Genomic DNA, 13,179 nt, shown 5'->3' on the forward strand with positions numbered 1-13,179 from the left:
GAGCCAAAGCTAGCACGGGCTGCAGAATAGGCACACGAGGGCTTTTGGCCAAGCGGCTTACTGAGAAGAGCTCCTGGCACGTGTTCATATCCTACAGGGGTGCAGGGCACCGATTAGCTCTAGAAGAAATGCAGCGATTAAGCGATTACCGCCTGCTACCCTGGAAGCTGCTGACCACAGCCCGATTGCAGCTTGTCTCTGAGCCAGCAAATATTGCATCAATACTTTTAAATTAGACTCCAGTCTGATTACAGCACAGGGACAAGATTTTAGCCAACCTTTTATTATGGGAAATTTTGAAGTGTCTGCTTTACTCTCTCAAGATCATTTGAGACAAAGACTAACAGATGCTGCAGTTCCTAGAGGACTGTCTTTAATTTGTTTTTAACCCAAGCTAATGACTAGGTTTACTTATACTTTTGCAAGAATCATTTCAGACTCAGAAAACGTTAAACATTTGGAAAAGAACAAAGGTTCCCTACTTTAAACAAACCTGAATTTTGCTGTAAATAATGGGGAGTTAGACCCAAACCAGATCCTTCACAAAGGATTATCCAGATCTGACAGAAAGCTGAAGTCTACATCCGTGAAATGCAAATGGACAAGACCATGGTACTGTGACTATGCCACCGGTTTACTGTGAAAATGGTTTTAAGTTAAGGCTGTACATGAATATATCGGAAATCAGAACAAAAACATCCTGTCACCCTCTGGAAGCCAGGCTTTGGTGCCACACGTGCGCCCTCCCCATTTTGCAGCAGAGCCTAATCCAGGGAGAGGAGCAGCAGCTCCTAAGCGATGGGCTGCAAATTCCACAGGTGATGAGACAACCCGGTCTTGTCTTCTCTGTACTTGCATGCACAGCATGGCTGCAAACATGTGCGAGCCCGTAACAGATACTCTCTTCCTATACGCACAGTATCAGCTGTCTATTTACTTCAACAGAATAGAAGACATTGAGCCAAAAGAGGAAACAGAGGAGTTGAGAAAGGCACAAGAAGATGCCAAAGCAGCTGCCAGCAGAGCAGGGATGGGGTAATCCCTTGGATGGACAGCATCCCTGACAAACGACAAGACACTACAGATACAATAGCCTTTTGCTCTTTCATATCCCCATGTCAAGATTCCAATTCATTCCCCCTCTTCACACCTACCATGTTAACTCCTGTTTACGTGTCCCACACGAGAGCGTAGATCTCCCAGTAGGGACTGCGTTAATGTCACTAAGCCCCTTACGAAGGGGGACAACGCACACAGGCATCCGTCACCTCAGCCTTAGAAGCCAAAAGTTGAGTTTCATGTTATTCTTTGCACTGCAGCAAGGACAGTCACCCAGCTTTACCTCCCCAGCACACTAGGGCTCCATCACCCCAAAAAGAAAAGGAAAAAAAAAAACCAACCCGACCCAGAGCAGGCAGTGCCAGCTCTTTGCTGACGGTGGGAAATTTTTCTTTGCCACAACATTGGTTAATTAGAGAGCTGGAAAGGGCCTGATGACAGTGCCCTCTTTGTGCTTCTTATTTATTTATTTATTTTAAAGTACAGTACGAGCTTTTTGAGAGGCCTCATGTTTTCTCTGGCTCTGAACAAATGCCATCACCCAGCACAATCAGCAGCCTGATGGGAACAAAGGATGTCAGCGCTGCTGAACCCTGAATCGCATCCTGGTAGATGGGGAAGAGTGGGACAGGAATCCGAGAAGCACATAACCAGGTGTTGGAAACGCTACAGGGGTGCCTAGAAGGAGTTGTCCGTGTTCAGTTTAAACACCTTGCATTGATAGGATAACACAGGGAATAAAGGCAGGCAAGCAGAAGACTAGGAAGTTTACGCTGGTTGGGACACTGCTGGGAGATCCCCAAGTGCCCGCAGGTAGGAGGGAAAGATTTAGAGTGGCTTTTCCTTGGCTCTGTGCAAGCACAGAATTGTGCACATCCCCTGCAGGAAGGGGGCCGGCAGCAGTCTGGCAAGCTGCAGCAGCCCAAGACAAAGAAGCGTTGGGACAAACGAAGCTCAGACATGCCCTGGGAAGGCAGATCCACATTGACGTTTGCTCTACTGCTTTGCTGAAATCGGGAAATTCAACTCCTGCTCCTTCCTACGCTCCTTCCAGATTTCTGGTATTGAAGACTTCTATTTACAGAGATGCTGCACTAAGTTTTCCCATGCTTGCCACAGCTACAAGCTGTATTAAGTTACTACAGCTTGCCTTACAGCTCAGTCCATGCTTCAGTTCTCCCTTTGCAGCTGTTGACAACAGCCGTGAGAACAGACCCAACTATAACTCGGGTCTGTTGGCTTGCAGGCAGTTTTCTCGGTGGGTCCATCTCTGTGAAGGGACTCGTCGAGCCAGCAATCAGCTGATCTGGGCACCAAAAAGATGCAACTCCCCTTGCCTCCAGATGCAAAGCCATACCAAACAGCATCTCAGCTGCAAAACTAGGAACGAGTCCCAGTAATCCCAACGCCGGCTACTGTGCCTGGTGCCAGCACACGCTCCCCACCAGCTCCTTCCACAAGCCCCGCTCCCCAGAACAACGCTCAGAGCACTTCCAGCCAAAGCCCTCGTCTAACAGGAGCTGTTTTTCCCTAAAGCAACACCAGTTCCTTCCAAGTTGCGGTCAGATGTGACTCTGTGCTGATGTAGGCTTCCAGTGTGTTTTTTAGCTGCCTTGGGAAAGGAAAAAAAGTTGTGCTGCCTAAAAACGGCTGTTTTCCTCTGGTGGAAGGCATGTATTTCAATGCGCTGGCATCGAATGGTAATTGAAATCAGGGTGCAAATCATTCACAAAAGTCCTAAGTTACTTACTGTGGGATCTGTCCAGAGAGAGCACTTTGCACAGTCCTGGCAGGGAGCCCCGGGCGACCGGGGGTGTTGGCAGAAGTGGTCGTACCCGTTAATGGCAGCCCGGCAGAGGTAGCACATCTGAGCACCGCAACGGCAGGACATGCGGTTGCAACCCTCCGATTTAATTAGGCCAGTCCCACACTTGTGGCATTTTCTAATTCGGGCGGCTGTCATTTTCTCTTCTCTGCAACACAAGGGGAGGGACAAGAATTAGAGAAGGGGTGTTTGCAGTCACCAGCCTGCGGTAAAATTACTGTTACGCTATCCCAGCGATGCTTTAACCCCGCTTTCCCCAGTGCGCCTCTCCCCCTCCTACGCCATCCCCACGGTCCACCGCTGTTCCAGGGAGGTCTGGGCTCAGCTCCACTTGGAGCCAAACCATGACAACTCAAGAACAAATTAAGTGAAAGAAAGTCAATCACTGGCTGCATGCTGCAGACCCGATCCTGGTTTCCATGTGAGCCAAAACGCCGCAGCGGCAGGCTCTGGCTTGGGAAGAATTTAAGCTGTAAGTCAAAGGGCCAAAGGGCACGTGGATGCTTGACTTGGCTGCGGAGAAATACAGCCTGGGAGATAAAGTTCAGGAAAAGCAAACCCTTGGCTGTCATCTGCTAGCAAGTTTTATGTTTGCCTGTTGCTCTGGCTACAAAGTTGCCACGACCGTATTTTTTACTTTTTTTTTTTCAAACCCTGGCTGCTACACTCCAGATTTATTTGGTTTTTGTTAAATTTAAATCAGTAACTGAAAAATAATCACATCTTTCCCCACAGAGACTGGGTTTTCCCCCTTCTCTTAAGATTCCCTACATACATTTTCCAGAGGTTATTGCTTTAGGTTCAAGAGATGGGATTTACTCTAATGGAGCACTAATGGGAATCCAGGACAAAGCACAGTCCCTGTCCCCAAGAGACATCCTGGCAGCGACACGCGCTCCAGTGCAAAGGCTCAGCTAGCGGCAATGCTATTTTGGCACCGAAATGAAGGAAAGCCTCGGTCATTTAATTAAAAGACTTAAGACTATAAGTTGTCGTCCTAAGGGCCAATTTTCTGACCGCTGGAGATCACATTACAATTTAATTCACAACCTAGAAGTGAAATCTGATGACAGAAGAGTAAAGAGACTGTGTTTTCATTGAGGGAAGCACAGTTCTCTGGCTGTGCTGACCTGACAGTGGGGAATAATCTTCCTTAGCCAGGCATCTCCACCCAACTACTTAAGCAGACCTGCAAAGTCAACATATGTTTGGGAGATGACAGGAAGGCATTTTTCAGGAGGATTGCAGCAGCAAACCAGGCTACAGCACAGCCCCACAAACCACTCCGTCAGCACAACCGGAGGAGCAGGGAACGGCGAGGTGGGAACTTCAGCTGCCTTGCAGCTACCCAAAGCTCCCACGCAGTTATACCTGGCATGACCTGCACCCAGGCATTTGGAGATACACTAAGAATAGAGATGAAAAAAAACCAACTTGAGCCTGACTTTCCTCTGAGCTGCAGCTGCTCTTCCCTCTGCTACTCGACAGGATGCTGCTGATGCAGATTTTTTTTTGGAAACTTTGAGCAAGGCAGGAAGTTTGGCCTGAACTCCAGCTGTGCTTCCCTTTCCTTACGCAGTGCTTCAAAAGGAAGCTTTTATTGTATCAGGCAGTTAGACTCATTTATCCACAGCGACGTTCTGCTAAAGGTTTTGAAACTGGTATTTTTTTTCCTTATTAGGGACATGGCAACTCATTCCTCCCCCCTCTCACCACTCTTTCCTATCCTACAGGGAAAGGAGTGGCAGAGAAAAAAGTCGTATCAAACTTGTAAAGATTTTGTTCTGAATTAGGGACTGCAGGATGAGCAAGCAACAGTCATTCAGCTTCCCAGTGGTGGAGCTTTCCAACCTCTGCTCATGCCAGACAGACTCTAAATCAGAGAGGGAAGGATTGGGCAATGTGGGCAAGTCCCATTTGACTGCACCAGACATGCAGCTCCACAGATGAGCCCTCCTTCATTTCCTAAAGGCAGAGGATTTTGTCATTTACTGTAGCAACGAAAGAGATCAAACTTAAAAAGATTTTAGAGAAACACTCAGGATTTACACCTGAGTATTTAAAAATGCGACTCCATTCTGTAACAATTCCTACAAACCAGTTAGAGACATTCTTCTGTAAGAGAAGACATCCCCTCCCACGAAGCCAGAAAGCAGTAGCTGAGCAAACTGCCATCATCTCCAGTCTAGACTTTCAAAGGGTAATAATGACTTACTGTGACTCAATACACTTCTTCCCTCTGTGCCACACCTCCCTTCTCCCCCCCAAGCAACACTGATGGGGGTTTCTCACCTCTGAGAAGGGCCAGGTGCCAGCCTGCGAGACACCGGGCTAGCCAGAGGAACAGGCTGGTCTGGTGACAACTCTCCCACGTTCTCCAATTACCAGCTGGATGTGCTGCCAAGTGTCTTGCACAGAAAGAAATCCCATCCTGGGAGGCTTCTGACCCCTCCGCTTTGACAGCTCTAGGACCTCCCTGATGGAAGGTAGTGACATCCAGCAGAACTTTAGGGCCTCTGCTAGTCACAGGGACAGAGGGGTTTCTCATCCCCTCCACATCAGAGTGCATCGCCTAGTGTATTGCTATTACGAGTTCATCCACCTCCCCATTTTTGCCTGGTTGTGGAGTTTACTTACATGGACGTCCTGTATCTGATGTCATCCTTCTCAGCCAGCTGCTCGCAGGTGAGGTTCATGTGCTCCTTCCACAGCCCCTGGCATTTCCGACACGTTTCCTGAGGAGGATAACAACAATTAAAGGAAGAGAAGACCCAGCACACCATTAACAGCATTAGGAATTGGAAGAATTCCCATCTCTTTGCCCACCACGCTGCGGGTTCTCAGTTGAGGATGGGGCTGGCGGTATGGTATAGAGGTCTGCAGGTCTGTCCTCCACCAGAGACTAGAGTAAGTCCATCAAATAACGGGAGCCACGGGTTTTTCCGAGGCACAAGAACCCAGGTACAAAATGAGTCCATAAATCCTAGTTCACCTAAAACTCATGGAACAGCTGCCAGGTCCACCAGTTACTTCCCAGAGGAGACTGCAGAGATGAAAACGTGGTGCTAAAGGACATCAAGTTCATCTGTTTCCTGACCAAAATCCTTCACCTTGGTATAAAGGGCTTCTAGTTCAGCAGGCGACAGAAACCTTGCAGCTGCCTCAAAAACTCTGCTTCACCGTACATACAGAAAAATCCATATTATGCTTTGTAAAACCTCACAAAATAAAGTTAAAGCAGTCTACGTGAGTAAACAGCTTAAAAAGGCAGGATGTGGACAAATGTCCATAAAGCAGAGGTGGAATATGAACAAATGTTTATGAATTTAACCAGAATAGCTGAAATAAACTTAGAGCAAGTGACTGAACTCTCCTGTTCTTGTAAACTTTTTAGCAACAAGGCTCTAATCTGGGACTGGTAAAGCTCCATGGAGCGGGAGGGCTGTGGAGGCACTACTGGCAAGGGAACTTGGACTAACACTGGGGATAGAGTTGATTTTTTTTTGGTTGGCTAGCCAAAGAAAACATAATTTTGTTTTGGGTCAAACAAGAGATTTTCCTTTAATTTGAGGAAGATTAAAAAACATCCAGATCAAACTTGGAAAAAGTACATGTTTCACGATCCAACTGTTTCATCTTCAGGATGGCTGGGGCTCAAGCTTTTTAAATCCAACTTTCTCCCCCTGGCAGGAAAACCCATTCGGCTGTGAAGCATCCTCTTCCCCTCCACACCAAAGAAGGTCCCAGAAGAGCTTTGCCCAGTTCTGGTCCCACTATTAGCAAAAGACGATGACTGCAGAGACAGACCTTAATTGATTGCATTACCTTCATCTCATTTTAATGAAGAAATTGGACCTTTACGCCAGATACGATAGAAGTAACTGCTTAAAGAGACACGTAGGCAGCAACACTCTTTTGATCGCGAATCAGACAAACAGGATGAAGACTAAAGCTTCTAAGGAAGCCACCCCTCGGAGGGGAGTGCAAAATGTTGACTTGTGTGTATTTGCGCTCACTGGGAGATGTGTAAGAGCTTGTGCTTTCATCTGGAGAATTAAAGGCTCCTCATCCTGGCTGGTAAGCCGGACATGTTTGCAGACTGCAGGGTAAGGGCTGTAGTAAGAGGAGAGCCAAGCGTGTGACTCTGTCCCAAAAGCTCAGCAGAGGATTTTGTGATCACTCTCCTTGCAAATGCACCCTTTGGCAGGCAGGCAGTAGTTTCAAGGGGCAGTAAATGCCTCGGTTCTATTGATCCTGATGAATCATTCATCATACCGTGTGCTTTCCTGCTAAAGCTGTTAAAACAGGCACCATTTTGTGTGCATTTGTTGGCAGGCCACGTCTGGCTGTTATCGGCACGGGAGGATCAGACTTGGACCCACCTTCCCCTTTTATTCTCGACACCCGGCCACATGCCATTCCAAGATCAAAAGTGCCGTAGGTTTTGTTTTTTTACATACATCAAGGGTTAAAACCAGTCTTTGGAGCCCTGCTACACAGAACCACTTTCACACGCCAGCAACAAAGATTTAACAGCTTTTTGCCAGAAGGGTTGGCACAATTTCCAGCCAGGAGCCTACTATTCCCAATTACTTAACTCCAGGAGCCTCCTTCGCTGCCGAATTAGAAACGCTGCCCTTCTGAAGCAGATGGTGCCGCTTATACTTTTGTACCAAGTCACTCCCTTTGCCTTTTGCTACTGCCACCATCCTTGCTTTGCACGCTGCAGCTATTTAAAAAACAATGCTCTCCCTTAAGCCGAGGCTGCTGTTATTTGCCAAACAGTTGTCTCCTACGCTCAGGAAACGGGATTTCTGTGCAGGCGAGAAAAGGGAAAAAGGCATGGCAATGCAGATTCCCAAACGCGCTGGGATGGCATGAGATAGGAGGTATCCGGTTCTCTGCATTACTGTGACTGCTGCACAACGAGTGCCGTCGCAGCTGTGCGCATTTCTGGGATCCCTCCCAAGACGCGTTGGCCACGAGGATCTGCAAACCCAGGGGCAGCTCTGCCTGCCTGTTCCAATGCACCCCCACGAAGGAGATGTCCCCGTGGCTTCCCAACTTCGAGCATCACCTGGTGCTGCCTCTGACCGAGCCACGTCCTCTCCAGAACAGAAGGAGGGCAAAAATGGACAATACACGTGCCATTAGCAGAACTCAACGCGACTTCTCCCCTTGTTCTACCCCAGACAATGGCACATTGTTGGCAGTTACAGGGACCCGTGCTGGACCCCTTTGCACAAAAAGGGGGAGAAAGCCCACAGTTGAGACAAAGGCAACGGCTCCAGTGCCATAACTGAGGTCACAGCTCTCGCCTGAGAAAAGAAAGGTGACTTTTTAAAATTTTTACTCTTAGTCAAATTCAACCCGCGCGGCTGATGAGAGTTTTGCACTTCTCACGTGATGACAATTCTGATCTCTACATTTTCCACAGGGGGTTCTTTTATTTTAGAAACAGCTTTTTGTTTGATAAAGAAACATACTCTGCCATTACCATGTTAATTAACCTAAACACACAGTAGGATAGCTGATTTTTTGCAATCAGCCTAGATTATTTCTATTGTAAGAGCAGCACTTGGCACTAAGACTGGCTACTGCAATGTGAGGCAGCACCTAAACACACACAGAGGGAATGCATCCTTCCCAGCCCGAAATCTTCTACTCCAAGCGTAGCAGACAAAAAGCAATCAGTCCACCAAAATAAAAACCCTGCCCAACTTCTTCAGCACCTTGTCCATTAGCAAACCCTGGCCTACTCACGTTGGGGTACCTGACGTGGGAAAACACGCTTTGTTTTAGTTTTAACAGCTTTGCATTTCATTTCTGGATGGTGTGAATTCCACGTGTTTCTCCTGCCTTTCCCCAGCCCACTCCTCCTCGCAGGCAGGTACAGCTAACGTAGCTCACGCTTTCGGTGCGAGGGGCAGCGTGTTTGCACGAGCCCTGGCGTTAGCAAACGGCTCCAAACCAGGCACGGATGCAGGAGATTAAGTATCTGCTGCCTGTTACATCTGCCCGAGCCTGGCAGGCAGCCTGGGACAGTCCATTAATGCGCCGGGCTGGGACGGCGGAGAGGAGGATGTGATGGAGAGGGTGTTTAATCGTACAGTGTAATCTCCTCACTGTACATCTGTTAGAGGTAGTGGCTCCGTTTCCTCTCGCTGGCCGCCAGGAAGCAGCCGGGATTAACACAAACATGTTTGGGTTCAGGAGGATCCTTTGTTCCCAGGGTCAGCCGTGCGGATACGAAGCTTTCTGTGCTCAGGGCCAGCCTGGCTAAGGGTGGCCAGTTTGCTTTTAGCACTGGCATCGCAATCTTTAAACGTCCTTGTTAATTGTCCCAGCACCTAATGAAGGTAGAAGGGAGGGTTTTATGTGAACCTACCTCCTTCCTCAGCACTTCTGCTGGTACTTGCAATGGATGCTGCAGTTTTAAAACACAGCCTAAACTTTTTTTTCCACTCTGCTATCTACTAAAAATAACTCTCCAAGGTCCAACCCACATATCAGGGGGAAAAAACCTCCACAAGTAATCAACTTCTCCCCGCCAGTCTCCACGTCCTTTTGGCTACAGTCAGGCTGTTGTGCGCACTGCCGGCAACGTAGATGCGCCAGCTTTCCTGGTTTCAACCCAAACAAATGCCACATGGACAAAAACATCAGATGATACGCACAGATCGCGGACCGACTGCCCACAGCATTCCTGCGTGCCCGCTTCTTCTGTAGGAGTTTACACCAAGCCGTTTACTGATTGAGCAAAACGCAAAAGGAGAGGGGAGAAGCTCAACTTAAACAACAACAGGCGATGGACTAGGCTGTCATCACCGCCCTCCAGCTCTCAGTGGTGGCTCTGAGCGGAGTCCAGCGCTCGCCTTAGCTCTCCATATGGTGGTTAATTAAAACCTTTTGCCGCTGTGCCGTGCGACTCCCTGCGTCCCCCAGGAAGGGTGAGTTGCACACTCCAGCGGTCTCTGCCGATTGCACACACGGGGACGTTTGCTGCTGCGCTCCCTGCTAGGAGCGGGAGGGAGGTAAAACACACTGTGTATCCCCTTCGACGCTTGCTGGGACGCAGCCCCGGTGATTGATTCTCTGCTTCTTCCTGCTTTTAGACACACAATAGCACAGGCTAACCTCAAACAGGCCAAGTTTTACCCAAAAGCAGATGTGAATGCAATAGTCTTAGAATAGCACCTCAGGGCCAGTCCATACTGCGCTGGTTTAATTAAAGGGCTGCAATTCCCAACCAGATGAGTTAATGGGAAAACAAAGAACCATACAGTCTTCCTCCCCACAAAGTCTCCACTGTCCATAAAGCTGCACTGACCTTAACTAAAAATGGATGCAGAAGTAACTAAATGAATACAACCTTTAAGCATGGATAAGCCCTCACGAGCAAAATCTTTTGGGGCTGTTTCTGGGATTTCCTATACGTTAAGCTAGGTTAAAGAGACTATAATCCAGCCCAAGCCAATCCCATTTTGGTGAGAGACCCCTCTTTAGAGCTGTACAAACACCCAGCACAGGGAAGCGGGACCCCAACTCCGCAGGTATCCGACCGCCCAGTACAGAGAGCGCTCCTTTCAGCACAAACTGCTGCGCCAGCTCTCCGCTCCCGGAGCTGTCGGCATCACCGCACGCAACGGGGCAGACAGTCAGCAGGTACCGACCCCAACCGCACAAAATCCACGCAGCGCGGAGAAACGAACGTCGTGCCTCGGATAGACGATGGGGTAAAGAGCAAGGGGCTGGGAGGACGTGGGTGCTGGGTGGGTTTGCTGCTCCCCCCCAGGGGATTTGTGCTGCGTCCCCCAGCAAGGCTGTTCCCCGGGCAGCGCTGCCGCTCAGCGGCCACCGGCCACGCCGCAGCTCCGGGCCCTGGGACAGAAAGGAGGAGACGAGTGGCTAAGAGAAACCCAGGAAAAACCAAAGTCTCCTCTCCTTAGCAAGGCCATGATTTATTCTGGGAGGGGAGAGGTTTCAGGAGGAAATAAAGCAAAGGCACAAGCCTTGGACTAGGCTGTAAGAATGTGCCAGGGTGTAAACAGAGACATACTATGAGTGATGGAGAGTTAAAAGCTGGATAAGGAAAATAGCCATTTGTATCCAATACCCACCAGGAGGGTTGGTTAAAGCTTTTATGGCCGTATATTAAACCCCATTACCAAAAACAACGACCCCAACCAATGTCTCCTATTTTGCATGTTCTTGTTAAATTGAGCACATGGTACTCCCTCCCCACCTTTAAGACACTGGAGATACGCAATGCCCTTTTGCTTCCAGAAACACACCGGCAGGCCGGCTCCCATGGAGTTTTGGGTCATCTGCCTTAGAATCTGAGAACCAGAAACGCGTAGGAACTCTCACCCCACGCTTGCCTAAGTCAGTAGGACTATCTTGTATCTGTAATTCAGATGTTCCTGAAACACATATACCAAACCAAAGCAAGCTTTTCTCCTCCCCAGATCTTGACTGAAAAAGGCCAGATCAGCTCCTGGTTTGGGTGTAGCAGTTAGAGACCTATAGAGCAAAAATAGCTGCAGCTTCATGCAAGAAGTGCTGCTCAGCATCAATATCACCCTATGGTTGGTCAGAGGTGCAAACCGCGCTAGCACAAGAAATTGCTCACTGACCTCATGCTGATGTTCCACAGTGTAATCGGAATAAGAGAAACAGCATTTTCACTGAGAAGGATCATGATTTAATCTGAATTTGTACAAAACGTTAAAGTTTTTTTTCATTATTTGGGATGTTTTGAAAGAAGTATTTTTGTTTCAAAGCTACTTCCTCTCAAGCTCCAGAGGTGAGGAATACATCAAAAGTTGCAGGCAGCAGGTCGGCTGCGTAAATGAGCACTGGAGTATTTGCATCACACATTCATCGCACCACGATCCCTTCCCCTAAAGTGAGAAACAAGTGTTTCTCACAAGGATAAACTTTCCCCTCTAAAATAACGTTTTTCAGAAGCTAGTCCCCTGCCCTGAGCAGACTGGTATTGCACAAAGCAGCATCTCTCCAGCTCAGCCCAGCTCAGTTTGGATACGGCCAGGGTGGATTGGCTTTGTGACCTACCCAGAGGTGGTCGCCCGCCAACCTGAGTCAGCCTGCAGTGCAGATAGAGAAAACCGCCGCTTGGTCACTTTATAAAGGCAAGTTAAATATAGTCTGTGACCTCACACTGAAGATGTTGTCTAAATCAGTATACCTGAGGTCACATTGCTCCTTCCCAGGGCAGAAAGTTAAGAGAGATTCAGTACATACTACTGGAAACACATCCGTAGTTGTTAAGCACAGTTTTTAGATCTGTTGGACTGATTGCAGATAATAGCTATATGCCTTGCCAGCCAATGTAAATAATTAAATACTGGCAGACTAGTTCAAAGCACTCAGCAGCTGACCCTCTTGCTCTTCCCCCGGTGCAGATTGCCTTACCCCACTCAGCAGAGGAGATCTAAGAGGTTATCCATTTAATCCTATGCACAACCTCACACAAAAAGGGATGCTCCTTCCAACAGCTGGAACTCTAACTGATGAAATCTAGCAGGGCTAAACAACAGCAGCAGCAACTGTGGAACTGGTGGAAACAATAGAGACCTTAGAAGAGGAACAGATTTAGATTTCAAGACAAGCAATCTGATTTTTAAAGGATAACTCTGGAAGGTTACTCGAGGGGTTGCACCCAACAACATTAAGAAGGTTAAGGGGCAACAAAAGCAAGGTATCTTATTTGCAGAGGTATCTGCTTATGATGCATTGTAAGACTGAAAGGAGGAACAATTACTGAAGTTAATTTTGAAACTTCCCTCTTATACCACCCCATGATAAAAACCCCCCCCCCCCCCCCCGCCCCAGGCACCCCATCCCAGACACAAATCCCTACCCAGGGCTTTCAGTGGCAGGAACTAGAGAAAGCCTCCTCCAGATCTGCCTTATTTTTTCTTGTGGTTCTCTCTCCCCCTACCGTCTCCCAGATTTTATTGTATTACAAAAGGATCACAGGAGGAACGTGGTTACAGATGTCCTCTCCTCCATCAACAGTTGCATGGAGACCCAGGTTTATGTAACACACCTACAACCACTTTTAATGAGTCTCTGCAATATGGCAATTTTGACGGTAATTTAGCAGCATTAACACACTTCGTTTCCAATTTAGACCCTTTTTAACTTCTGCTGTAGGTAGAGAGTACGGTTAACACTCCAGGTCATTATAACACCAGCAAGAAATGAGAAAAGGTGAACTGTCTGAGCAGAGCATCTTTAGTCTAGGTACAAATACTCCCTCAGAAACCGGG

The 13,179-nt window shown here is 48.1% G+C and overlaps 1 protein-coding gene across 5 annotated transcripts in view; it reads right to left on the reverse strand.

Moving 5' to 3' along the window:
• Positions 1-13,179, reverse strand: part of RNF216 (ring finger protein 216) — an 82,638-nt gene that overhangs the window by 9,993 nt on the left and 59,466 nt on the right. For all 5 annotated transcript variants that reach the window (XM_069810338.1, XM_069810339.1, XM_069810342.1 and 2 more), the window contains exons 14-15: positions 5,522-5,619; positions 2,810-3,032 (exon numbers count right to left, since the gene is read on the reverse strand). In XM_069810338.1, coding sequence (XP_069666439.1) covers positions 2,810-3,032; positions 5,522-5,619 — 321 coding nt within the window. The remainder of the gene's footprint in view (positions 1-2,809; positions 3,033-5,521; positions 5,620-13,179) is intronic.

Source organism: Haliaeetus albicilla, chromosome 22, assembly GCF_947461875.1.
Source record: "Haliaeetus albicilla chromosome 22, bHalAlb1.1, whole genome shotgun sequence".
Taxonomy (NCBI): Eukaryota; Metazoa; Chordata; class Aves; order Accipitriformes; family Accipitridae; genus Haliaeetus; species Haliaeetus albicilla.